Source organism: Chiloscyllium plagiosum, unplaced genomic scaffold (genome assembly GCF_037043375.1).
Source record: "Chiloscyllium plagiosum isolate Xiang-an unplaced genomic scaffold, Cpla_swu_hap1 HiC_scaffold_23, whole genome shotgun sequence".
Lineage (NCBI taxonomy): Eukaryota > Metazoa > Chordata > Chondrichthyes > Orectolobiformes > Hemiscylliidae > Chiloscyllium > Chiloscyllium plagiosum.
Window position 1 is genome coordinate 53,626,028 of NW_028270161.1, and position 27,102 is coordinate 53,653,129.

At 43.4% G+C, this 27,102-nt stretch overlaps 1 protein-coding gene across 1 annotated transcript in view; it reads left to right on the forward strand.

The window, feature by feature from the left end:
• The first annotated feature begins 786 nt into the window (after positions 1-786).
• The window catches only part of cmasa (cytidine monophosphate N-acetylneuraminic acid synthetase a), a 40,683-nt gene continuing 14,367 nt past the window's right edge, over positions 787-27,102 (forward strand). The window contains exons 1-4 of the mRNA XM_043713426.2: positions 787-1,235; positions 12,114-12,256; positions 15,360-15,512; positions 20,781-20,911. Coding sequence (XP_043569361.2) covers positions 1,021-1,235; positions 12,114-12,256; positions 15,360-15,512; positions 20,781-20,911 — 642 coding nt within the window. The 5' untranslated portion in view covers positions 787-1,020. The remainder of the gene's footprint in view (positions 1,236-12,113; positions 12,257-15,359; positions 15,513-20,780; positions 20,912-27,102) is intronic.

Genomic DNA, 27,102 nt, shown 5'->3' on the forward strand with positions numbered 1-27,102 from the left:
GGAGTAGTCCTTGGGTGGGGACAGGGTCTCTTTTGGAGTAATCCTGGTGAGATAGGTTTGTGGAGAGAAGAGTCTCTGTGGGCAGGGTCTCTTTAAGGTTCAGTTTCAGATAGAAGGGGACTCCATTTGAGGTAATCCCAGAGTGTTGGGTGGTCTATGTTGGGATGGTCCCAACATCTGTTTCGATATTGCAGGGCTGAGTAGTGGGAAAGCTTCTGCTGGGGTGTAGTGTCGTGGTGGGAATGTACATTCTTGGTCAGTCCCCCAGAGGGGCTAGGCAAAAGTGCTGCAGATGCTGGAAACCAGAGTTTAGATCAGATTGGTGCTGGAAAAGCACAGCAGGTCAGGCAGCATCTGAGGAGCAGGAAAATCGGCATTTTGGGCAAAAGCCCTTTATCAGGAATTCTCTATTCCAGCTGAAGGGCTTTTGCCCGAAACGTCAATTTTCCCCCCCACGAGGGCCGGGTGAAAAGCTGGGAATCTGATTGGGCGGGCCGGGGAAAGGCGGGGAATCTGATTGGGCCGGCGGGGGACAGACGGGGAATCTGATTGGGCGGGCCGGGGGCAGGCGGGGAATCTGATTGGGCGGGCCGGGGGCAGGCGGGGAATCTGATTGGGCGGGCCGGGGGTGGGACGAGATGAGGTTTGGGGCGGTCTCCGAAAGAGCGGCGTGGACACTTGTGGGGCGGGGCTCGTGGGGGGGAAGTACACTGATTGGGCAAGTGTGTGGGGGGGCTGGGACTATATTGAGGCAATTCCGGTTGCATATGTGTCTTTGAATTAATGATTTGCGCTTAGAGCGGGTAGTTCGCTGGGTCTGTGGGTGCACTGACCCCGGCCCATTCATAAATCGGGGCTCCGGCACAAATTGCTACAATTTAGCCAGAAGCGGAAGTGAATGTGATACATTGTAGCCAAGGGACTGGTTGTGCGCGAGAGGCAAGTCTCCCCTTAGCAGCTGCGAGCCGGCATCTCTGTGCCACGCCGATCCGAGGTGGGCACACTCGGGGCTGTCCTGCAATGGGCCGGGTCAACACGGAAGGGCTCAAGGTGAAGAGAGCCACGCCAGGAGTCCGGCAAAGCCAGAGGATCCGCAGGAAGCAGCACTTTGCCGCCCTGGTCTTGGCCCGAGGAGGCAGCAAGGGGATCCCGCTGAAGAACATCAAGATACTGGCAGGGACGCCTCTGTTGGGCTGGGTGCTGAGGGCCGCTTTGGACTCTGAACAGTTTGACAGGTAAGAGAGGATGGGGAGAGAGCCCAGGCTGAGGGGGACAGGGAGGAATGGGGTGATGGGAGGGTAAGGGGGGTAGGCTAGGAGAAGGACCTTTCTGGGGGAGTACCTGAGGTGAATTGGAGGGGGCTATGTGCAGGGGTGGGCTGTGTGCCACATTGTGTAGAGTGCTCTGAGGCTGTGAGTGGGTGGTGTGTTGCATGGGGTGGGTATTTTTGAGAAGATATCAGAAAGGGGTCTCTGGGTTGGAGCAGAGGGTGAATATGTCTGACTTGGGACAGGGAGCAGTTGTCTGGTTTTGATGGGGGGTGGGGGATGCACACTTGGGTGTCTGCATGGATAGGGGTTTGTGAGGGTAAGTGGATGTCTGGTGACAGTAAATAGGTTTAGGGCATAGGACGAGTGTTTGGAGTTTAGAGGTGGAGGGAGGTGTTGATTGGGTTGGATGTCTGAGGGGCTGGAGCAGTGTGTTGCAAGAGTTGTCTAAAGGGGTATTGCCTGGGTTCAGGGGAAAGGAGTTTTGGGGCTGCCTGGGGAAAAAGGGTGTCTGGTATAGCGTGAGAGAGATTGGGGGTGCAGAGAGGTGGTGAGAAATGTTTGTGTTTGCAGCAATGAAGTTAAAGGATAAATAACTGATGTAAATATGGGTGATTAGAGTAGGGTTGGAAATGGGAGGCCACTAGAGATTGAGACTGAGGCAGCCAAAGTAATTCCCCTTCATTTTTCCTCTGACCTGTGGGCGTGTTCATTGCAACTGTTCTTTGACTTGCTTTTGCACCTGCTGTGACTCACCTGTTGAAGGCTGATCTCTTTGATGTGTCACTTTAATAATTTTTCAGTTACAATCCAGTAAATAGAAAAGGCATACACCTTACAACAGGAAAAAACCCTTGCAAACATGTTCTTTTGAGAAATGCCATTTGAATTCTAATTATTTTAGATTATAGTTACCTTTTGCAGTCAGACTATAAGTAGGAACTGAAGTCAGCTGTTTGATCTCTCAAACCTGTTTACTGTTCAGTATGGATGAGGCTGATCCAACATTCCTTGCATCCACCTTCCAGCCTTATCCCCATAACCTTAGAATCTTGATCATTGGGGAAATTCAATCTACACCTTAAATGTACACAAGGTTTCTGTCCTCTAGTTCTCAGTAGCAAGGAGCTCCAGAAATTCATAGCACTGACATAAGAAATTCCTCTTCATCTCAATCTTAAATTGGCTCTTCTTAATTCTGAGACTGTCATCTGGTCCTAGACCCTCCCATGAGGGGAAATATGCTCTCAGCATGTACCCTGTCAAGCCCCTGAAGAATCCTGCATAAGTTTCAATGAGATCACCTCTTGTTCTTCTTCTAAATTCCAAAGAGTAGAGTTTAATCATTGCTCTGCTCTGAATTTAATCCCTCCATACCAGGGATCTTTCTAGTGAACCTTCTCCGTACTGCCTCCAATGAAATGATCTTTTCTTAAGTAAGAGGATGAAAACTGCGCACTGTGCTTCAGATGTTTAAGGTTTTATAAATAACCCGCGGTCAAAATGAAAAATGAAAGAAAGCAGACACAACTTTGTAAAAGACACATCGTAGTCAACAAATCCAACTGATTGTTTTGATCGAGCCAACAGAGGGGTTTGCTGAAGGGAATTCAGTGGATGTTGTCTGCGTGGATTTTAATGAAGTGTTTGACCAAGTGCCACATAAAAGGATGATTATCAGAATAAGGAGTGGCCCTGGAGTTGAGATTCTTACAGAATTGATACAGAGGAGAAGGAGATCATTTTGCCCATAGTGTCTTTACTAACTCTGTATCAATTTACCAACTTCATCTCAGTGGTTAGCACTGTTGCCTCACAATGCCATGGAGCCAGGTTCAATTCCAGCCTCAGGCGACTGTCTGTCTGTGTGGAGTTTGCACATTCTCCCCGTGTCTGTGTGGCTTTCCTCCGGGTGCTCCGGTTTCCTCCCACAATCCAAAGATGTGCAGGTTAGGTGAATTGGCCATGCTAAATCACCCATAGTGTTCAGGGATGTGTTGGTTAGGTGCAGCAGTTAGGGGTAAATGTAGAGTGGTAGGCGAATGGGTCTGGGTGGGTTGCTGTTCAGAGGGTTGGTGAGGACTTGTTAGAAAGTGAGGATTGCAGATGCTGGAGACCAGAGTTGAAAAATGTGGTGCTGGAAAAACACAGCAGGTCAGGCAGCATCCGAGGAGCAGGAGATTTGACGTTTCGGACATAAGCCCTTCTTCAGGACTTGTTGGGCCAAATGGCCTGTTTCCACACTGTAGGGATTCTATGATTCTATGTGGTCTCGCTAGCACCTTTACAGTTGTGGTAAGACTCTGCTACTTAAACTCTCTTGAAATAGGAGCTAACATTCCATTAGCATTCTTGATTACCTGCAGTACCTGTGTGCTTGTTTCCTGTGTTTCTTGCCTGAAGTCCCTTTGTGTTTCAGCTTTCTGCAGTTTTCCTTGATTTAAATAATATTCTGCTCTTATGTTCGCCCATCCAAAATGAAAGGTTTTAACACTTTTTCCACATTGTACTCCATTTGCGAACTTTTTGCTCACTTATTTAACCTATCAATATCTGTGTTACCTGTTTGTACATCCCTCTCACAACCTGTCTTTACACCTATTTTTGTGTGGTCTGCAAATCTGGCTACAGTACCTTTTTTGCTTCTTTCAATAGACAATAGGTGCAGGAGTAGGCCATTCTGCCCTTTGTGTCTGCACCACCATTCAATATGATCATGGCTGATCATTCTTCATCAGTATCCTGTTCCTGTCTTATCTCCATAACCCTTGATTTCACAATCCTTGAGAGGGCTATCCAACTCTTTCTTAAATGAATCCAGAGACTGGGCCTCCACTGCCCTCTAGGGCAGAGCATTCCATACAGCCACCACTCTCTGGGTGAAGAAGTTTCTCCTCATCTCTGTCCTAAATGGTCTACTCCGTATTTTTAAGCTGTATCCTCTGGTTCGGCACTCACCCATCAGCGGAAACATGTTTCCTGCCTCCTGAGTGTCCAATCCTTTAATAATCTTATGTCTCAATTAGATCCCCTCTCAGTCTTAACTCAATGGTATACAAGCCCAGTTGCTTCAGTCTTTCAGTGTAAGGTAATCCCGCCATTCCAGGAATTGACCTCGTGAACCTACGCTGCACTCCCTCAATAGCCAGAATGTCTTTCCTCAAATTTGGAGACCAGAACTGTACACAGTACTCCAGCTGTGGTCTCACCAGGGCCCTGTACAGCTGCAGAAGAACCTCTTTGGTTCTATACTAAATCCCTCTTGTTATGAAGGCAAGCATGCTATTAGCCTTCTTCACTACCTGCTGTACCTGTATGCTTACCTTCATTGACTGGTGTACAAAAACACCTAGATCTCTCTGTACTGTCCCTTTACCTAAATTGATTCCATTTAGGTAGTAATCTGCCTTCCTATTCTTGCCACCAAAGTGGATAACCATACATTTATCCACATTTAAACTGCACCTGCCATGCATCTGACTACCCACCTAACTTGTCCAGGTCACCCTGTAATCTCCTAACATCCTCATGACATTTCACCCTGTCACCTAGCTTAGTATCATCAGCAATTTTGCTAATGTTATTGCTAATACCATCTTCTATATCATTAACATATATTGTATAAAGCTGTAGTCCCATTACTGATCCCTGCGGTACCCCACTGGTCACTGCCTGCCATTCCGAAATGGAGCCGTTTATTACTACGTTGTTTCCTATCAGCCAACCAACTTTCAATCCAAGTTAGTACTTTGCCCCCAATACCATGCACCCTAATTTTGCTCACTAACCTCCTATGTGGGACTTTATCAAAAGCTTTCTGAAAGTCCAGGTACACTACATCTACTGGATCTCCCTCGTCCATCTTCAGAGTTACATCTTCAAAATATTTCTGAAGATTAGTCAAGCATGATTTCCCCTTCATAAATCCATGCTGACTCTGACATATTCTGTTACTACTATCCACATGTGTCCTAATTTCATCCTTTATAATAGACTCCAGCATCTTTCCCACCACTGAGGTCAGACTAACTGGCCTATAATTTCCTGTTTTCTCTCTCCCACCTTTCTTAAAAAGTGGTACAACATTAGCCACCCTCCAATCCGCAGGAACTGATCCTGAATCTATCGACCGCTGGAAAATAATCACCAACGTATCCACGATTTCCCGAGCCACCTCCTTCAGTACCCTGGGATGCAGACCATCAGGCCCCGGGGACTTCAGACCTAACAGTCTCTCCAACACCAATTTCTGGCAAATATAAATTCCCTAAGTTCAGGTCCTTCAGCCACTGTTACCTCAGGGAGATTGCTTGTGTCTTCCCCAGTGAACACAGATCTGAAGTACCAATTCAATTCTTCTGCCATTCCTTTGTTCCCTGTAATATATTCCCCTGTGTCTGTCTTCAAGGGCCCAGTTTTAGTCTTAACCATTTTTTTTGGTTTTCACATATCTAAAAAAACCTTTTACTATCCTCCTTTATATTATTGGCCAGTTTACCTTCGTACCTCATTTTTTTTTCTCTGCGTATTTCCTTCTTAGTAATCTTCTGTTCTTTAAAAGCTTCCCAGTCCTCCATTTTCCCACTTATCTTTGCTATGTTATACTTTTTCTCTTTTAACTTATATGTTTCTTAACTTCCCTCGTCAGCCACGGCCACCCATGCCTCCTCCTAGGATCTTTCTTCCTTTTTGGAATGAACTGATCCTGCAACTTCTGCATTATACACCGAAATATCCGCTATTGTTCCTCCCCTGCCATCCCTGCTAAGGTATTGCACCATTGAACTTTGTCCAGCTCCTCCCTCATAGCTCCATATTTCCCTTTTATTCAACAGAAATATTGTCACTTCCGATTGTACCCTCTCCCTCTCAAATTGCAGATTGAAACTTAATGTATTATGGTCACTACTTCCCAATGGCTCCTTCACTTTGAGGTCCCTGACCAATTCTGGTTCGTTGCACAATACCAGATCCAGAATTGCCTTCTCCCTGGTCGGCTCCAGCACCAGCTGCACTAAGAATCCATCTCTGAGGCACTCCACAAAGTCTCTTTCTTGAGGTCCAATACCATCCTGATTCTCCCAGTCTACCTGCATGTTGAAATCCCCCATAACAACTGTAGTAACATCTTTGTGACAGACCAATTTCAGCTCCTGATTCAACTTGCATCCGATATCCAGACTACTGTTTGGGGGCCTGTAGATAACTCCCAAGAGGGTCTTTTTACCCTTTAGTATTTCTCAGCTCTATCCACACTGACTCTACATCCCCTGATTCTAGGTCCCCCCCGCGCAAGGGACTGAATACTATCCCTTACCAACATGGCCATCCCACCCCACCCCCTCTGCCCGTCAGTCTGTCCTTACGATAGCACGTGTAGCCTTGAATATTCATTTCCCAGAAGAGAAAATGAGGTCTGCAGATGCTGGAGATCAGAGATGGAAATGTGTTGCTGGAGAAGCGCAGCAGGTCAGGCAGCATCTAGGGAACAGGAGAATCGACGTTTCGGGCATTAGAAGGGCTAATGCCCGAAACGTCGATTCTCCTGTTCCCTAGATGCTGCCTGACCTGCTGCGCTTCTCCAGCAACACATTTCCATCTATTCATTTCCCAGGCCCTGTCCACTTGAAGCCACGTCTCAGTTATCCCCACAATATCGTATCTGCCAATTTCCAAAAGAGCCTCGAGCTCATCCATCTTATTTCTAATGCTTCGTGCTTTCATGTATAGTATTTTTAATTTGTTACTGTCCTCACCCTTCCATCAACACCTAGTTCACTCAACCTTACAGCATGATCCCTTTCCGAGTTTTCTGCCTCATTGATACAGTTGTCTTTCTTGACTTCCCTTGTTCTAACTTTCCCTTCAATTTCCTTCTTAAACATCCAGTTTGTTCCCCCCCCCCGCTACTTAGTTTAAACGTAGCTGTGTTGCAGTAGCAAACCTGCCTGCCAGAATGCTGGTTCCTAACCTATTAAGGTGCAAACCATCTGTCTTGTAGAATTTATGCTTCCCACAAAACATACCCCAGTCATCAAGAATTTAAATCCTTGCTTCCTGCACCAATTCCCCAGCCACACGTTCAAGTCCATTATCTCCCTGTTTCTGGCCTCACCAGCCCGAGGTACTGGAAGCAAACTGGAGATAACCACCCTGGACGTCCTGCTTTTCAGCCTTCTTCCTAGTTCTCCGAAGTCCCGCTGTAGTATGTTCCTCCTCTTCGTCCCAAAATCATTTGTGCCGACATGTACCACCACCTCTGGCTCTTCACCTTCGTCCTTGAGGATTTCCTGCACTCTGTCTGTGATGTCTTTAACCCTGGCATCAGGAAGGCAAAACACCATCCTTGGGTCCCGCCTGTTGCCACAAAAACCCCGGTCAGTTCCTCTCACTATGGAGTCCCCTATTACCACGGCTCTGTGCAATGTCCGACTCTTCTGCTCTGCCTCCACGCCAACTTTTGATTGACAGACCTGGCCGCCTCGCGGACTGGCAGTGTCATCTGTCTCTACTGTTTCCAAACGATTCAACTTGTTCCTGACAGGTACTTCCCCCGGGGTCTCTTGCACTTGTCTCCTCTCTGCCCTCCTCATTGTCTGCTCTCTTCTGGTACGATTGGTGTAATAACCTCGCTGAAGGTCTTGTCCAGAAAGATCTCGTTCTCTCGGACAAGCCTAAGGTCCTCAAGTTCTTTCATCAGTGCTTTAATATGCTCTGTCAGTAGCTGAACGTGCACACACTTTCCACACTTATACGAGCCCGACACATCAGAGTCGTTGACCTCCCACATCAAGCACGTAGCGCACTCCAAGTCGTTAATGTACATTGTAAACCGTTATGGTCCCAGTATGGATTTCTGTAGAATTCCACTGTTTACAGGCTACCAACCTGAAAAGAATCCCTTTTGCTCCCACTTTCCATTTCTGGCCCATTAGCTAATTCTGTATCCATGCCAATATATGATCTCCAACACAGTAGACTCTTATGACTTGACTTTTTGTGAGGTACCTTGTCAAACATCTTCTGGAAATCCAAATACAAAACATTTATTCGTTCCCCTCTATGCAGTCTGGTTGACACTTCCTTGAAAAACTCCTCATAAATTAGTCAGCCGCCATTTTCCTTTCATGAAGCCATGCTAACTTTGCTTAATTAGGTTATGATTTTCCAAACGTGCTGCACTTAGTGCATAAATGATTCTGGCATTTTTACAATTATAGATATTAGGCTAATTGGCCTGTAATTACCTGCTTTTTGTCTCCCTCCCTTTTTGAATAGCAATGTCACCTTGACAATTTCCCAGTCCTCCAGTACTTTTCCACTACCATTGGATCTGTAGGGATCTAGGATGCAAGCCATCGGGGTCAGGGGACTTATCAGCCTTCAGCCCCATTAGTTTGCCTAATACTACTATTGTAGTGATGGTATTAGTACTTAATTCCTCTCCCCATATTCTTTAGTATTACTGGGATGTTCCACCATAAATTCTGATGCGAAACATCTGTTTAACCCCTCTGCTATAACTATTTCCTCAGAGTAATTTTCGAAGGGGCCTTCACTTTGACTTCACTTTTTCTTTACAATAAATAAAGAGAAACTCTTATTGTCAGTTTTATATTCCTCACTAGTTTGTTCTCCTCATAGTTTACACTCTCCCTCTTTATTATTGTTTTGGTCCTCTTTTACTTGATTCTGAATTCGTCCCAAACTTTGGGGCTATCACCTGCTTTGGCCACTGTTTTGAAATCCTGGAAATGGACATTCACTCTGGCTGTGCCTCACTCTGGATGTATCATCTCCTTCCTGATTGTGCGAAGCTTATTGCTTGGTAGTGACAGAAGAAAGGAAATGCAAGAAATGTCATGTTTACGTGTATGTACATGCAGAATACTCCGGATGCTGGAAATCTGAAAATGCTGGAGAAACTCAGCAAGTCTGGCAGCATTTGTGGAGAGAAGAAGCAGAGTTAGCGTTTGGAATCCATGGTGACTCTTCAGAAATTACGTTGCTGGGAAAAGATTAAAAGTTACATTCTGATTCTTTCTGTAAACTACCTGTTCAGTAAATGCAAATGATAAGTTTTAGAATGTTTGAGAAACACATCTTTATGAAAATGGCAGTATAGCCTGGATTCCCAAGATTTGGATTCCCAAGGGTCATAAATCAAGGGATTTGAATTATCTCTACGTAAAGACCATGACATTAAGTTTGGAGAAATATAAATATTTTATTATTTAAATAATTTAAACTGGTGAAACCAGTTAATAAAATTTAAAACTATTGTGTGAATTGAATCTATTTTAAGTGTGTTATGTAAAACAAGGTTGGATGGGGATGGTACAATAGGGATCAGACAGGTTAGATCTGAGCAATGACACCTAAGGGTGACACAGTGGCACAGTGGTTAGCAATGCTGTCTCACAGCGCCAGAGACCCGGGTTCAATTCCCACCTCAGGCAACTGTCTGGTATGGAGTTTGCACATTCTCCCTGTGTCTGCATGGGTTTCCTCCGGGTGCTCTGGTTTCCTCCCACAGTCCAAAGATGTGCAGGTTAGATGAATTGGCCATGCTAAATTGCCTGTAGTGTTAGGTGAAGGGGTAAATGTAGGGGAATGGGTTTGGGTGAGTTGCTCTTCGGAGGGTCAGTGTGGACTTGTTGGGCCGAAGGGCCTGTTTCCACACCATAAGTAATCAAATCTAATGACATCTGCGGTTGAAAAGCAAAACACTGCAGATGTTGAAAATCTGAAATAATAATAGAAAATGCTTTAAATACTCAAGTCACCTGGCACCTTTCACAAAATGCTACTAATTTGATAGAATGTTGACTTTCCAGTTCCCTTGAAGGTATGTGAGAGTCACTGGCAAGATGAGCAATCATTGTTTATCACCAATTGTCCTTGAAGGTGGTAGTGGGCTAATGAAAGAAATATAAACAGGGAATTCAGAATTTCCTCACTTCGGGGACTGACTCTGAGCTGCCTGGCCATATGCAGTGTACTGGGCACCTGTTAATAAAGGGTGGCTTGGTAATGCCTTTCTGCAGTTAGTTCAAATGTTTACGCTCTTATCATGTCAACCTTAAGCTGAGAAATGTTGTCAATCACAATGGGTAGCACCTGGATTTTAATTGAGCTATATTAGAGAGAGTGCAAGTGGATTAGAGCAGATCATACACTTGTGGTGTTAAGAAATTGTGGCTTTTGATTGATGATGTTGTTAAATTTATTCACAGGTTGTGGGCATTGCTGTGGGTCTGGAGTCACATGTAGGCCAAACTGGGGAAGGATGACCGTTTCCTTCCCTAAAAGACTTTGGTGAACTGGATGGGCTCTTCCAACAATGGTTTCAGGGCCTCATTAGACTCATAATTTATTTTTATTGGATTTAAATTCCACCAACTGGTGTTGTCCTCAGAACATTACCTGGGTTTCTGTACTAATAGTCTAGCATTAACAACATGAGGTCATCACCTCTCCTTGTCAAAGGAATCTCAGTGAGTTGCTGCATCTTAAAGCACACACGCTACTGCAACTTGGTGGAGGGAGTAAATATTTAAGTCAGTGGTGAAACCTTTTCTGTCTACAGATTCTGCCTCACCTGCAGTATGGGTCTGCAGCTTGAGGAACCTCAGTTTGGAATTGCACTGGAGTCTGAGCTTCAGACAATGGGATGCATCAGGAAGAGGGAATGTTATCTGGATGCTTTGCTCATGGAACAGTTGTAGTTCCTTCGGTTATGTAATCATTTGGATTTGGTCAGTGGATTGGGATGAGAGGATTTGACTGCAAGTTCGGCAGCACTGGGGATTAATTCAACTTTTAATCTTAGCCAGTAAGCATCTTTTATTTGGACATGTGCTAAGAATGAAGACAAAAGTGAGAGTAGCCAAACTGAGCAAATGGCATAGGAAAGTATTACAATAGGGGCCTGAAAAGGAAGGTGGAAAAGTACAATCAAACAGAGATACTGTTTATGATTTTCCCCCCCACAGAGAGCACAGGCTCTGTGCTCTGGCAGCTGTTAGGATTAAAGATATCCTCTCACATCTAGGGAAGAACTTAGATAGGGTGGAATCCATTTTTATTGTCCATGTAGTAAGAAGCAGAATTTAAAAAATAAGGTTCTGATGAGTAATTATTTTTTTGCAGTGCTCAGATCCAAATGATCAAATAGAACCTGTAAGGTAATTGCTGGTTTATTACTTGAGAGTGCACTAATTGATCAAAGATCAAGCAAGCCAGAGTGTTGAATGTGTAGCTAAAAGTAGTCTGGGAGCTCTTCCGTTAGGATGGGTGATCTTAAACCAGGCTGGACTAGTGTCCTGGTGTACTAAATATCTATGACTGTCAGTAGAGCTTGAAGGCAAAAAGAGTGGATTGTGTTCAGGTGAGATAACATTTCTAAACCATGATAGTGCAACACCAGTTCAGTGGAAAAGAGTTTGGATACGTTCACTTTGTGTTTGAAAGTTTACTTGATAGCTAGCACTATCTAGTATATCATACTGTAAAGAACACGCAGCTACTTTTTCAAAAACATATTCTGCTTTTTGTCGCTCTTGCTATGTTGAAACAAATGAGTGAACCCATATAACTTTACCAATGGGAAGTTCCTGTTTCGGACTCCCATTGCATAAGTACTTTGTTTCAATACTTCACTCTATAGTATAATGGGAAACAAAAAATTTAAATTTCTGTTTTGTGTGAAATTGTGTACTACAAAGGACTTTGAATGCATGTCCGAGCTTAAATAGTGTACTTAAAATATAACAGTGCAACACCTTGGTCCATAATGAGAATTTCATAAAGAAGCAACTGTTTTGTTGTTTTTTTTTAAAATAGTGTATGGGTATCAACTGACCATGATGACATTGAAGCAGTAGCCAGGAAATTTGGAGCACAGGTGCACCGTAGAAGCGCACAAGTATCAAAAGATACGACAAGCTCATTGGATACCATTTTGGAATTCTTGGAAAGCCACAAAGGTATGGTAGTTCACAATATCCCCAATTAAAGGTTAATTAAAAGTTGTGATGCTGCAATCACAGGTGATCATGCAGTGACTAATATCCGACAGATGGTGAGTTTTGGTACCTGCCTTACATTGGAACTGAAGCCAGTGCGATGTGTTGAAACCTCTTCCAAATGCTTCGCAATCTATTTGACCTAATTGGTCCATGCCAGTAGTTAACCTGCACGTGAGCCTCTTCCTATCTCTCTCCAATGAATCCTATCATCATAATTATCTGTTCCTTTCTCTTTCATGGGACAATCTGACTTGGTAATAAATGCACAATTCGGTGGCTAGTTACACCTTCTAACCACTGTCCAGTGCAGAGAGATTTCCTAGCTTCCCAATTGACTCTTAATGTTATTCCTGACAAGTGGGGGGACTCTTTCTCTACAACTAGAAAGAATGATTGAAAAGCCATTTAGATGGATATATGAATAGGAAGGATTTAGGAAGATATGGGCCAAGTGCTGGCAAATGGGACTAGATTAATTTAGGATATCTGGTCAGCACGGATGAGTTGGACTGAAGGGTCTGTTTCTGTGCTGTTCATCTCAATGACTCTGAAAGTTGAAAGGGAATAGGACAGATACCGAGCAGATTCACCAATCTCAAAAGTTAGTTTAAATGGCCTAACAGGAAAAACTACCATGTCTGTATTCTTTATCTGAAAATCTCAGGACTTGTTGAGTTTTGCATAAAGCATACTGTTGGTATCTGTGTCAATTATTGTGAATACCACTTTGAAAGTTTGTGCAAATTGTCAAGAACACTCTGGGCAGAGCCCATGGCTTCTAGCAGCTGCAGATTGGGTGGAGGCTGAGAATTTGAGAATCCATCAACAGGGTATTGTGCTCCGAAAATAGATACCAAGAAGGTCCCTTATTTGTCGTGTCTATTTCTGTGGAGTTCCGTCAGGTTGCTAAGGTGCAGCAGCTCCTGATTATTCACTGTGTTCTTGTTTGACAACTGCAGCCAAGCCTGTCTGTCAGTTTCAGTAATTGGGGTCTGTTCTTACCTTTGTCACTAGTTTGCATATTAACATAATCTTTCCCAGATTCATGCTTTTGTATCCACAGTTCGGGCCGTTAGAATAAAACTTTGTTTCACCCAAACCCGTTGACACAGAGTTTGACCCTTTGGGGGGGGAAAGAATCTTCACTTTTAGGTCTGTTCAGGCCAAGTGAAGTTTTGTCTTTCCCAAAAAGGCCCGAAACTCAACGTGTGTCCATTTGTGAAAAGTCCTTTGCTTTTTTGGGTCTTTTCCATTATGGATGTACAGATAATAGGTATTGTCTCTTTGTGCATTGTGTGCTGCTGATAAGGCCAGCAATTATTCCCTGTCCCTGATTTTTCTTGCATTGAATGACTTGCTTGTTCATTTCAGAGGGCATTTAAGAGTCAGCCAGATTGCAATGGGTCTGGAGTCCCCTATAGGCCAGACCAGGTAAGTACGGCAGATTTCCTTCCTGGAGGAACATTGGTGAAGCAGGTGGGTTTTCACACCAGTGGACAGTAAGCTTAGTTTCACTGATGTGGCAGTGTCACCTAGTTTCAAATGTCACCATCTGCAATGGTGAGATTTAAAGCCATGACTCCAGAATGTTTTCTTGGACCTCTGGATTACTTGGCCATTGAGTTACTACAATGACACTATCTTCCCTTATTCAATCTCCGATTACGTGTTAAATGACCTGAAAGTTACCTAATCAGGACAACTTGGTTTTCCTCTCATTCTGTTTGTTCTTGCTTTTTCTAAAATGACTACTTGCCTCTGGCTTTAGCTCTGATGAAAAGGGCATTCTTTATCTGGTCTGTGATGGATAGCTTTGTGTATTAGTTGTTAGCTCATCTTAAAAATGTAAGTTACAAACAATGAAATTTTAGATGCAAGTGACTCAGTGGTTAGCACTGCTGCCTCAGGGCACCAGGGACCCAGGTTCGATTCCTGGGCGACTGTCTGTGTGCAGTTTGCACATTCTCCCTGTGTCTGAATGGGTTTCCCCCCACAATCCAAAGATGTGCAGGTGAATTGGCCATGCTAAATTGCCCATACTGTTAAGTGCATTAGTCAGGGGTAAATATAGGGTAGGGGAATGGGTCTGGGCGTGTTGCCCTTCGGAGGGTCGGTATGGACTTGTTGGGCTGAAGGGCCTGTTCCGTATTGTAGAAAATCTAATCTCTTCATAGAAGACTCTTGTGGTACTCTAGTCATGTCCCTACATCCTGGGCCAGGGCACCAAAGTTCAAATCCCACCTGCCTCAGGTGTGCAATAATACCTCTGAACAGGTTGATTAGAAACTCTAGAAATATGAATAAAAATTGTCCTTAAATTCATGTGCCATTATGATTTTTCAAGGAATGTAATCTGCAGCATTCTGCAAAAATGTTTTAATTAATAGTGGCCAAAAAAAAGCCTATTTTCCCATAGTAATTAAATGTGGAAGTCATATAAACTCATTTATGCAAACTGTGCCCATGTTTTAATTTTTTTTTTTAAACCAATGAGAAGGGAATTAAAACTTGCAACTAAATTTTAGTTGTTTGTAACTCAGCTTATTGAGCTGGATGTTTTCATAATGCAACACAGGTAGATGTTTTGAATGTTTGCCTGCTAGTAAGCCAAAAAAACATGTTTTTGCATAACTCTCTGCTTCCACCCTTTGACTGCAAAGCATTTTACACAGCCATAAATGTCCATTAGTAGTCATGGGCGGCACAGTGGTTAGCACTGCTGCCTCACATTGCCAGAGTCCAGGGTTCAATTCCCACCTCGGGCAATGTCTGTGTGGAGTTTGCACGTTCTCCCCATGTCTGCATGGGTTTTCTCCCACACTTCCAAAAATGTGCAGGTTGGCCATGCTAAATTGCCTGTCATGTTAGGTGAAGGTGAGTTGCTCTTCGGAGGGTCGATGTGGACTTGTTGGGCCGAAGGGCCTGTTTCCACGCTGTAAGTAATCTAATCTAACTCTCTGCACAATGTCGTGATTTGCATGTGTATGCAGAGCTGTAAAAATCATAATTTTTACTAAGTAATCTAATCTAATAATCATTCTTGTATTAATTTCACTGACAGAAGTACATGTGGTGGGCCATCTACAGTGCACATCTCCCTGTCTCCATCCACGCCATCTGAAGGATGTAGTGAAGATGTTTAAGGAGGAGCAGTATGATTCTGTCTTTTCTGTTGTAAGACACCATCATTTTCGCTGGAAGGAGGTTTCGAAAGGTAGACCACGTGTGTGATGCATATATTTTCCATAAGATAGGGATACAGTAGCCTTCATTTTTCAATCTGATGTTTTATTGTTGATTATCACCCACTTCAATTAAATTGGATTAAAATAGTGCAGATTTGAAAATGTTTGTTAATTAGTTGCAAATGGGAAATGAGGGTTTCTAGGTAGCTGTTTTCTGAGCATCAGTATGATTCAAATTGACAAATTGTCTACGTTTCAAGATGTCCAGCTGTTGTATAGTTCAGTGCTACAGGGGTCACAGACTAATATCTCCAAGTGACAGCATGACTGCATTTAAATTAGGTATCATTGGTGGATCTGGGAATTAAAGCAACTTGTTTGATTTGAAGTCCTAATACTTTTTATACAATTAATTAAGGCTTGGCTCTGGTTATGGTAGACTGGATGAGAAAGGGTGGGGAGGGAGAGGACATGTGTGGGAAAGGGTGGGGAGGGAATGGTGGTGTTGAGAGGTTTGACAGGAGATGAGAAAAAGATTTACTAGAATGATACCAATGTTAAAGTATTATATCTAAAGAAAAAGTGAATAGGGTGGGGCTGTTTTCTCTGCAACGGACTGACGAGTAGCCTGGTAAAGATCATAAAAGGGTTTGATAGGGTAGATGTGGAAGTGATGTTTTCATTTCTGAACAAGACTTGAACTAGGGCAGTTAAATTCAATGAAGAATGCAGAAAAAGCTCTTTACCCAGGGTATGTGGAAATCATACCACAGGAATAATTGAGGTGAATTGCATGGATGACATCAAGGAAATGCTAGATAAGCAGGTGAGGAGTGAGAAATGGGAAGGCATCAATGGATATGGGCTTGAGGTGTGTAAAAGCTATTGAGGTAGCAGATCAGTCATGAACTAGGAGAATAGGGCAGGAGGCTGAAGGGATGAATGATCTATTTGCGCTCCTTTTATGTTGTTAGGATTAGTTGTAATGGGAGTTGGATAAATTTTCCCAGCAAGTTCTGGTGAATTTGTTCCAGGAGTGCCTTGGAAGTTGACACTGAGTTGGGATTCCTTTGCACCCAGTGTCTGATAAGCTTTTATTTCTTAGCTGTAAGCAAAGTATCAAACAAAGACTCAATGAGGATAGGTGTTGAATTAGAGTTCTTAGTGTGTTTGGGTCAGGTGGGATAGCACAACATTAAATATTTGAGATCCTGCCCACGAAAAATTTCAAAGCAAGTAGAAAAGCCAGACTTTGAGGTATTGGAGGCCTCTTGAACTTGAACCCTCCTAAACTGCTATTTGTAAGTGCCGTATGCTTAGACCAGAGCCCATAGAGAGAGGGAAAATCTCGATCAGTATTTGAGCACGGGGAGGCATCTACCTGAAATTTGGGTGTATAGGAACTGAAGGATGATCTCATCACTATCATTTACCATTCCGACTCCTTGGCCAGTTGATGTCACTGATAGTGATATAGTGCCTGAAGGAATAGCTCAATCGTCCTGGCGTTCCTCACACTGGGTAGCGGTGACACTCAGTTCACAAGTGAAGGTATCAGACCCTTTCTGAATAATTGGAAAATTTACATCATAACCCATCATCTGCACACTGTCCTCAATCAAATCAAGTAGGAGTTGTCAAAGGGTTAATGAAAGACAATTAGAAGGGCTCTTATGGTGAAGTGGTAATGTTCCTACCACTGAGCAAAGAGGACAGGATTCAATTCCAACCTGCTTCAGATATGTGTAATAACATGACTGAACAGCTTAATTAGAAAATATATCTCCAAGTCAATTTGATCCAGGACAAATGTATTCAAAGACAGAGAAGCAGACCTGCTAAAGGCATGGTTTGTGACTAATCATCAATCTACGTCCAGGCTTCTCTTCAACACTTCAATTTACAAAAAAAAGCTTCTAAACCTGAAAATGCAAGCAGGACATAAAATGAATGAAAAGATCAAAGCAAAACTGCAGAAATCAAAATTCCATTTTGATAAAGCTGCCAAGCTAGAATTGACCATTGAAGAGTTGGTCAGAGTGCAAATGTTTCATGCATTCAAGAAGTCAGCCTGTGAAGCAATTCGAAATCACTGTAAATGAGATGTCATGCAAATTGTATAGGATGAAAATGAACAACCAGATGTTTTGTCACAACACAAACTTTTACATGTGACTGGAGAACCTTAGACAGCTGGTGAGGCAGACTAGATATTCCTAATGCAGGAACTGAACTGCCATTAGTCCCAGAGGTCAGTTATTCCCCAATAAAATCCAACATTGCACCAGCAACAGTTAACACGTTAGCAACTCTGACTTTGGTAATAACAATTTCCAAAGGTGTTATTTCATCACCAGAGCCATCAGTCACCAGATGAACAGTCAACAACAACTTACACATCTATTATTAGAAGGACTGAACACTTGAAATTTTGTATGCTGTTTGTCAATAGGGATAGACTGAATTAGAGCAGACTAAAAAGAACAAACCAGTTTTAAGTAACTTTGGGCATACCTTCTTCCTTGTGGAAAAGGGGAGGTATTTGAATATATTCTTTGTACACAGTGGCTGGTCAGATCTGTAATTTTTTTTGTACATTAACATTTTAGCCAGTAGCCACTTTACCGGAAACAGATGCTCTCCACCCCTCTCGCTTGACTTTGGCTTCTAATGCCTCCTAACACTAGCCCCCCTAATCTGTACCCCAGGCTTTTTCTGGTTGGCCTGCTGTGGTCATCTTTGGTCCTGGACCCTGCTTTTCCTTAGAGGCAAACCATTTTCAAATGCGCCTGTAAAATTTCCAGTTGCCCAACCTCAAGCCAGGCCCCAGTCTCTGTGCCTCAGAATACATGTTTAGCTTATGGCATCAAAGCAGGTTTTTAAACCTGGAGGAGTTTGGGTCCAGGTCAGATCTTTGAAATGCTTTGGAGAAGCAGAAATTCGGCTTAATAGGGTCTGGTGCAGTAGGTGTCATGGTTTCGATATAAAGGACGAGGAAACTGGAAAGGTGAAAGATTACTTCTATTGGTTCAAGTAATGGAAATATAAAGAATACCTTTTACTGAATACCTAAAGCTGAAGTTGTGGACTGCTAAACCTCACAGGGTCTGCACAAAATTAAGGGGACACTTGCAAAAGTGTAACCAACATTTCAGTAATTGATGTTAATTCAGATTAACTTTTGGCTGATATAAGTACTTTCTTCACTTAGAAATTTAAGCTGTATCAATGGCAAGTTTAAGCAATCTGATTCTGGGGTGGGCTACCAGTTTAAAAAGAAATGTAAGCAACTTAATGTATTCACTGCTGAACTGATAGGATTGTGTGCCCAAAGGTTTCATTTAAAATGTGAATTTACTCACTGAAGTCAATAGAAGGTAATAAAAGTCTAAAGTGCTGGAAACCATCCCCCTCTGAGATCATTAGAAGGGAGCAGCTGAAAAGGCAGGTGCCGCTCCATTTTTCTATGCTCTTTTGGAACGCTGAGAGGGGCAGGGAAATTTGGGGATCATGCTGGAAGTGGTGGAATTGTCAGAAGATGAGTTTGTAAATGTGGAGGGTGGAAGTTAAAGATGAGGGAAGCTCCTCTGAGGCTCTTCGATTGGCTAAGATCACTTAGCATCTTGAGACGCGAACAGTGATCACAGTTTCAGGGTAATGTCCTGTCATCCAGAAAGATTTCGAGCAAACAAGGAGTTGGGGAAGGATTTGAATAACGAAAAGGAAAGGTCTGGCAAGAGATGGAAGGCAGGAGAAAGGGATGAGAGCACAAGGGGAAACACAGAGCGACGATGGGACAATGACTGAAAACCAAAGAGTGTAGAGGTGCTGAAAATGACAACCGAATCCAAAATAAGGTTGATAGTGCTCACAATTGGAAGTTGGTGGAGCTGAGCCTGCAAGGCTGCAAATGCCTACCTGAAGGAGTTGGGACGCTGTTTCTGAAGCTTCTGTTGCATGTCCTTTTGAATAATATCACCGAAGGATGTTGTGAAACCTGAAAGAGTTCAGAAAAGATTAACAAGAACGTAGCCTGGGTTAGAGAGTCTGAACTACAGGGAGAGGCTGAATAGGTTGGGGCTATTTTTCCTGGCGCATCGGAGGCTGACCTTTTATAGAGGCTTACAAAAGTGTGAGGGGCATGGATAAGGTGAATAGCTAAGGTGTTTTCCCTGGGATGGGGAAGTCCAAAACTAGAGGACATAGTTTTAAGGTGAGAGTGGGAAGATTTAAAAGTTCTTTAAGGGCAACCTTTTTCATGCAGGGGATGATGCGTGTATGGAATGAGTTGCCAGAGGAAGTAGTGGAGGCTGGTGCAATTCCAACATTTAAAAAGCATCTGGATTCCTATATGAATAGGAAGTGTTTGGGTGTGTATGGGCCAAGTGCTGGCAAATGGGACTAAATTAATTTAGGATACCTGGTCAGCATGAACGAGTTAGACCAAAGGGTCTGTTTCCATACTGTATGAATCTATGACTTTGTGACTGAGACCAGCGTGAAGAAGGGTGGAGAATTAAAAAGGCAGGTGACTGGAAGCTTGGGATTTGTGCTTTAGACGGCACAAGGTAGGGGATGGATTTACACACAAATTAGATGTTTGTATTTCACCTAGCTTGTCTAACAGAGGTCGTACTATGCACTCTGCTGGGTAGAGAAACTACAATCGCCAAGAAACAGTACACCATCCCCCTCGGAGATCATTAGAAGGGAGCAGCTGAAAAAGGCAGGTGCCACTCCATTTTTCTATGCTCTTTTGGAACGCTGAGAGGGGCAGGGAAATTTGGGGATCATGCTGGAAGTGGTGGAATTGTCAGAAGATGAGTTTGTAAATGCGGAGGATGGAAGTTAAAGATGAGGGAAGCTCCTCTGAGGCTGAACGATTGGCTAAATTACCTGCTTCCACACTGTAGGAATTTGATGATTCTAAGGTACGTTCATCAAAGTAACTATGGGAGTCAGTGGATTAACAAAATCCAGTTGACACCCCATACCTAGAACTGGAGGTAGAGAAAATTGAGATAGAGAAAGGAAGAGACAGAAACTGACTTCACAAATCAGAAGAAAAGTGAACTGAAATGAAATCTTGGTTAGGCCAAAGGCAGAAAACTGGACCGATTCAATTATCACTCTATTAATTTTAAAGGATGACTGATTGTGATTCAGGATATAACCAAGTCAGTTCCATTATCTCTCTCTTTCGGGTGCACAGGGATTCCTATAGTCACAGCTTTATTTAGGAGGAAGCAAGTCAAAGGTGATGTTGGTTGATTTGGTTTCTCTTTATTTCGCAACAGGGGAGTTAACCCAGCCTTTAAATCTGAATCCAGCTAAAAGGCCCCGAAGACAGGACTGGAGAGGAGAACTCTGTGAAAATGGATCCTTCTATTTTGCAACTACAAAGTTAATTAGCACTAACTGTCTCCAGGTAAATGACTGTTTTAATTGTGAGAGGGAATCAACCAGCCCAGGACAAATCAAACCCAGCCAACTACTGCCCTGTCAGCTGATCATCAGTAAAGTAATGGAAGATATCATGAACAATGCTATTAAGCAGCACCTGCTCAGCAATAATCTGCTCAGTGATGCCCGTTTTTTGGGTTTCACCAGGGCAGGGCAGCTCAGCTCCTGACTTCATTATAGCCTTAGTACAAACATAGACAAAAGAGCTGAATTCCAGAGGTAAGGTCAGAGGGACTACTCCTGATATCAAGGCCTCATTTGACCAAATGTGATATCAGAGTCAAAGCAAAATTGAAGTTAATGAAATATGGGGTATTCTTTTCACTAGTTGGAGTCATACCTGGCACCTGGAAACATGATTGTGGTTGTTGGTGGTCAGTCATCTCAGCTGCAGGATATCTTGGGCAGCATGGTAGCTCAGTGGTTAACACTGCTGCCTCACAGTACCAGGGTCCCAGGTTTGATTCCAGCCTTGGGTGACTGCGTGGGTTTCCTCTGGGTGCTCTGGTTTCCTCCCACAGTCCAAAAATGTGCAAGTCAGGTGAGTTGGCCATGTTAAATTGTCCAGTGTTAGGTACAATAGTCTGAGGGAAATGGGTCCGGGTGGGTTACTTTTCGGACAGTCAGTGTGGACTTGTTGGGCCGAAGGGCCTGTTTCCACACTTATGGGAATCTAATCTGCAGGACCTCCTAGGTCCAACCGTCTTCAACTGTTTTACCAATGACCGTCCGTCCATCATAAGATCAGAAGTGGGGATGTTGACTGACTGCAAAATTCTCGGTACCACTCACAACTCCACAAGGAATCGGTCCGTGTTCAAATGCAGCAAGATCTGCACAAGAGTGGCAAGCCACATTCATGCCAGGTACTCCCCACTTGCCTGGATGAATGCAATTCCAGCATCACTCAAGAAGCTTGGCACTATCCAGGACAAAGCAGACTGCTTGATTGGTACCACATCCACAAACACCCACTCCCTCCCCCACCAACACTCAGCAGCAATGCGTACCACCGACAAGGTGCACTGCAGAAATTCATCAAAGATCCTTCCAAATCCATGATCACTTATAACTAGAAAGGACAAGGACAGCAGATATGAGAACACCACCACTTCCAAGATCCCCTCCAAGCTACAGCTTGTGCTTACTTGGAAATATAATCCTGTGAATACAGTGTCGCTCAGGCAAATTCCTAAAATTCCCCCTCTCTCGGCATTGTAGGTCCACTTACAGCACATGGTCTGCAGTGATTCAAGAAAATAGCTCACCACCTTCTCCAGGCCAAGTAGAGATGGGCAATAAATGATCCCACGAGTTAATGCAAAGGAAAACTCAAAATTTGTCAAACATGGTTTTCCATTCACAATTTCATGCTGACCATCAGCAATCCGATTATATTATCTAATTATCCACTTATCACCACCTAGCAGTCGGGAAAGTAGAGTCATAAATGGATGGCAGGGAAACAGTTTGTTTGGTCCAACTCGTCCATGCCGACCCAACTTCCTGACCCAATCTAGTCCCACCTGCCAACACCTGGCCCATATTCCTCCAAACCCTTCCTATTCATATATCCATCCAAATACCTTTTAAATGTTGCAATTGTACCATCCTCCACCACTTCCTCTGGCAGCTCATTTCACACAGCACCATCTGCATGAAAACATTGCCCCTTCGGTCTCTTTTATATCTTTCCCCACTCACACTATACCTATGCCCTCTAGTTCTGGACTCTCTCCACCCCAAGGAAAATACCTTGTCTATTTACCCTATCCATGCCCCTCATGATTTTATAAACCTCTAAAAGGTCACTCCTCAGCCTCCGATGCTCCAGGGAAAACAGCCCCAGACTATTCAGCTTCTCCCTGTAGCTCAAATCCTCCAACCCTGGCAACATCCTTGTAAATATTTTCTGAATCCTTCCGATTGGAAGGAGACCAGAATTGCGCACACTATTCCAACAGTGGCCTAACCAATGTCCTGTACATCCACAACATGACCTCCCAACTCCTGTATTCAATACTCTGACCAACAAAGGAAAGCATACCAAACACCTTCTTCACTATCCTATCTACCTGTGATCTACTTTCAAGGAGCTATGAACATGCACTCCAAGGTCTCTTTGTTCAGCAACACTCCCTAAGACCTTACCATTAAGTGTATATGTTCTGCTGAGATTTGCTTTTCCAAAATATGGTACCTTGCATTTATCTAAATTAAACTCCATCTGCCACTCCTCAGCCGATTGGTTCATCTGATTAAGATCCCGTTGTCATCCGGGGTTACCTTCTTCGCTGTCTACTACACCTCCAATTTTGGCGTTATCTGCAAACTTACTAACTATACCTCTTAAGCTCACATCCAAATTGTTTATATAAATGATGAAAAGTAGTGGACCCAGCCCTGATCCTTCTGGCACTTCACTGGTCACAGGCCTCCAATCTGAAAAATCAACCCTGTACCACCATTCAAAGGTCTTCTACCTTTGAGTCAGTTCTGCATCCAAATGGCTAGTTCTCCCTGTATTCCATGAGGTCAAACGTTGCTAACCAGTCTCCCATAGGGAACCTTGTCGAATGCCTTGCTGAAGTCCATATAGATCACGTCTACCACTCTGCCCTTTTCAATCCTCTTTGTTGCTTCTTCAAAAAAACTCAATCAAGTTTGAGACATGATTTCCCACGCACAAAGCCATGTTGACTATCCCTAATCAGTCCTTGCCTTTCCAAATACACATACATCCTGTCCCTCAGGATTCCCCCCAACAAATTGCCTACCACCGATGTCAAGCTCACTGGTCTATAGTTCCCTAGCTTGTCCTTACCACCTTTCTTAAATAGTGGCACCACATTAGCCAACCTCCAGTCTTCCAGCACCTCACCTGTAACTATAGGTTATACAAATATCTCAGCAAAAGGCCCAGCAATCACTTCCTCAGCATCCCACAGAGTTCTAGGGAACACCTGATCAGGTCCTGAGAATTTGTCCACTTTTATGCGTTTCAAGACATCCAGCACTTCCTCCTCTGTAATATGGACATTTTTCAAGATGTCACCATCAATTTCCCTATATGCTTTATCTTCCATATCCTTTTCCACAGTAAATACTGATGCAAAATACTCGTTTAGTCTCTTCCCCATCTCCTTTGGCTCCACACAAAGGCCGCCTTGTTGATCTTTGAGAGGCCCTATTCTCTCCCTAGTTACCCTTTTGTCCTTAATATATTTGTAAAACCCCTTTGGATTCTCCTTAATTCTATTTGTCAAAGCTATCTCCCATCCCCTTTATGCCCTCCTGATTTCCCTATTAAGTATATTCCTACTTGCTTTATACTCTAAGGATTCACTCGATCTATCCTGTGTATGTCTGACATATGCTTCCTTTTTCTTAACCAAACCCTCAATTTCTCTTGTCATCCAGCATTCACTCCATCTACCAGCCTTTCCTTTCACCCCAACAGGAATATACTTTCTCTGGATTCTCAATATCTCCTTTCTGAAGGCTTCCCATTTTCCAGTCGTCCCTTTTACCTGTGAACACCTGCCCCCAATCAGCTTTAGAAAGTCTTTACCTAATACCATCAAAATTGGCCTTTTTCCAATTTAGAACTTCAACTTTTAGATCTGGTCTATCCTTTTCCATCACTATTTTAAAACTACTAGAATTATGGTCGCTGGCCCCAAAGGGCTCCCCCACTGACACCTCAGTCACCTGCCCAGCCTTATTTCCCAAGAGTAGGTCAAGTTTTGCATCTTCTCTATTACATACATCCACATACTGACTCAGAAAATTTTCTGGTACACACTGAACAAATTCCCCTCCATCTAAACCCTTAACACAATGGCAGTCCCAGTCTATGTTTGGAAAGTTAAAATCATCTACCATAACCACCCTATTATTCTTACAGATAGCTGAGATCTCCTTACAAACTTGTTTCTCAATTTCCCTCTGACTATTAGGGGGTCTATAATACAATCCCAATAAGTTGATCATCCCTTTCTTATTTCTCAGTTCCACCCAAATAACCTCCCTGGATGTTTTCTCAGAATATCCTCCCTCGGTACAGTTGTAATGCTATTTCTTATCAAAAATGCCACTCTCCCTCCCCTCTTGCCTCCCTTTCTATGCTTCCTGTAGCATTTGTATCCTGGAACATTAAGTTGCCAGTCCTGCCATCCCTGAGCCATGTTTCTGTAGTTGCTATGTTATCCCAGTCCCATGTTCCTAACCATGCCCTGAGTTCATCTGCCTTCCCTGTTGGGCCCCTTACATTGAAATAAATGCAGTTTAATTTATCAGTCCTACCTTGTTCTTTGCTTTGTTCCTGCCTGCCCTGACTGTTTAACTCGTTTCTTTTCTCAACTGTACCAGTCTCAGACTGATCTCTTTCCACACTATCTCCCTGGGTCCCACCTCCCCTCTTTACTATTTTAAATCCTCCCGAGCAGCTCTAGCAAATCTCCCTGCCAGTATATTAGTCCCCTTCCAATTCAGATGCAATCCTTCTTGTACAGCTCACTTCTAGCCCAAAAGAGATTCCAATGATCCAAAAATGTGAATCCTTCTCCCATACACCAGCAACTCAGCCAAGCATTTAGCTGCTCTATCTTATTCCTACCCTCACTAACTTGTAGCACTGGGAGTAATCCAGATATTACTACTCTTGAGGACCTTTTTTTTTAAATACCTGCCTAACTCTCTGTAATCACCCTTCAGAATCTCATCCTTTTCCCTTCCTATGTCATTGTACACATTGGAACCAACAACCTCCAGCTGAGCCCTCTCCCCCGTGAGAACATTCTGCACCCTCTCAGACATCCCTGATCTTGGCACCAGGGAAGCAACACACTTTTTTTTGCTACTGGCCACAGAAACATCTGTCTGTACCTCTGACTAGAGTGTCCCCTATTGCAATTGATTGCTTGGAACCTGACGTATCCCTCATTGCATTAGAGCCAGTCTCAATACCAGAAACTTGGCTGTTCGTGCTACGTTCCCCTGAGAATCCATCGCTACCTACATTTTCCAAAACAGCATGCTTGTTTGAAATGGAGATGGCCACAGAAGACTTCTGCACTACTTGCCTACCTCTTGCTTTTCCTGGAGTTAACCCGTCTATGTGACTTTATCTGCGACTTTTCTCCCTTCCTATAACTACCATCCATCACGTCCCCTTGCTCTTCTATACTCCTCATTGCATCCAACTGTCACTCCAACCATTCCTTCGATCTGATAGGATTCGCAACCAACTGCATTTATTGCAGATATAATCCTCAGTAACACAAACTCTTCCAAAACTCCTACATCTGACAAGAAGAGCATATCACTCTACTGAGGACCATTTTTGCTTCTTCCAGTCTGCAGACCCAGAAAATAGCACCATCTTATTCCTCTACAAAAGATTACTCAAGGCTAACTTAATAATTTTGGCTTATATTTTTAAATTTAATCAACAGGCGTATTTTAATAAAACATATAATCAAGAAAGAATGCATTCTACTCACTACTACAGACTTATAGCAAGGTCACACTTAACCATTCACTTAGCTGTCTCTGTGCTGTGACCTCTTCCAAACAACAGGTTCCTCCAAGATCAGTTGTGAATTTCACTGTTTGGTAACTTTCCCAGATGCACTCCAATATCCAGCGATACATGAATTCAAACAACAAAGGCAGTAACTGCGCAGGTTCACTGCTGTGTCAGTTAGCAGTGTGTGTCTCTCTCCTGCACTGACCTCACCATGTGCCGCCTTTGTCTGTGCCTCTCCCTTTTAAAACTGCCGTTGTTTTGACTTTTTTCTCCAAACTGCCAACAGCAACAGCATACAAACAGTAATTGCTGCTCCTGGAACTTGAGGAAATCACCTCCAACACCTAAAATACCTCAAACATGAGCAGCCTGTTATAGCCAGAAATGTTTCCTGTCCTCCATCTTGGATTACCCAGAATCCTTTTTTCCAGTAGATTCTGATATATGAAAGACCGGTCCTTTTTTATTCTCTCATGGGACATGGGTCATTGAGTCATACAGCAGACGTACAGACCCTTTGCACAACCAGTCTATGATGACCATAATTCCAAACTAAACCAATCTCACCTGATTACACTGGTCAGTATCTCTCCGAACATTTCTATTCATGAACTTATCCAAATGTC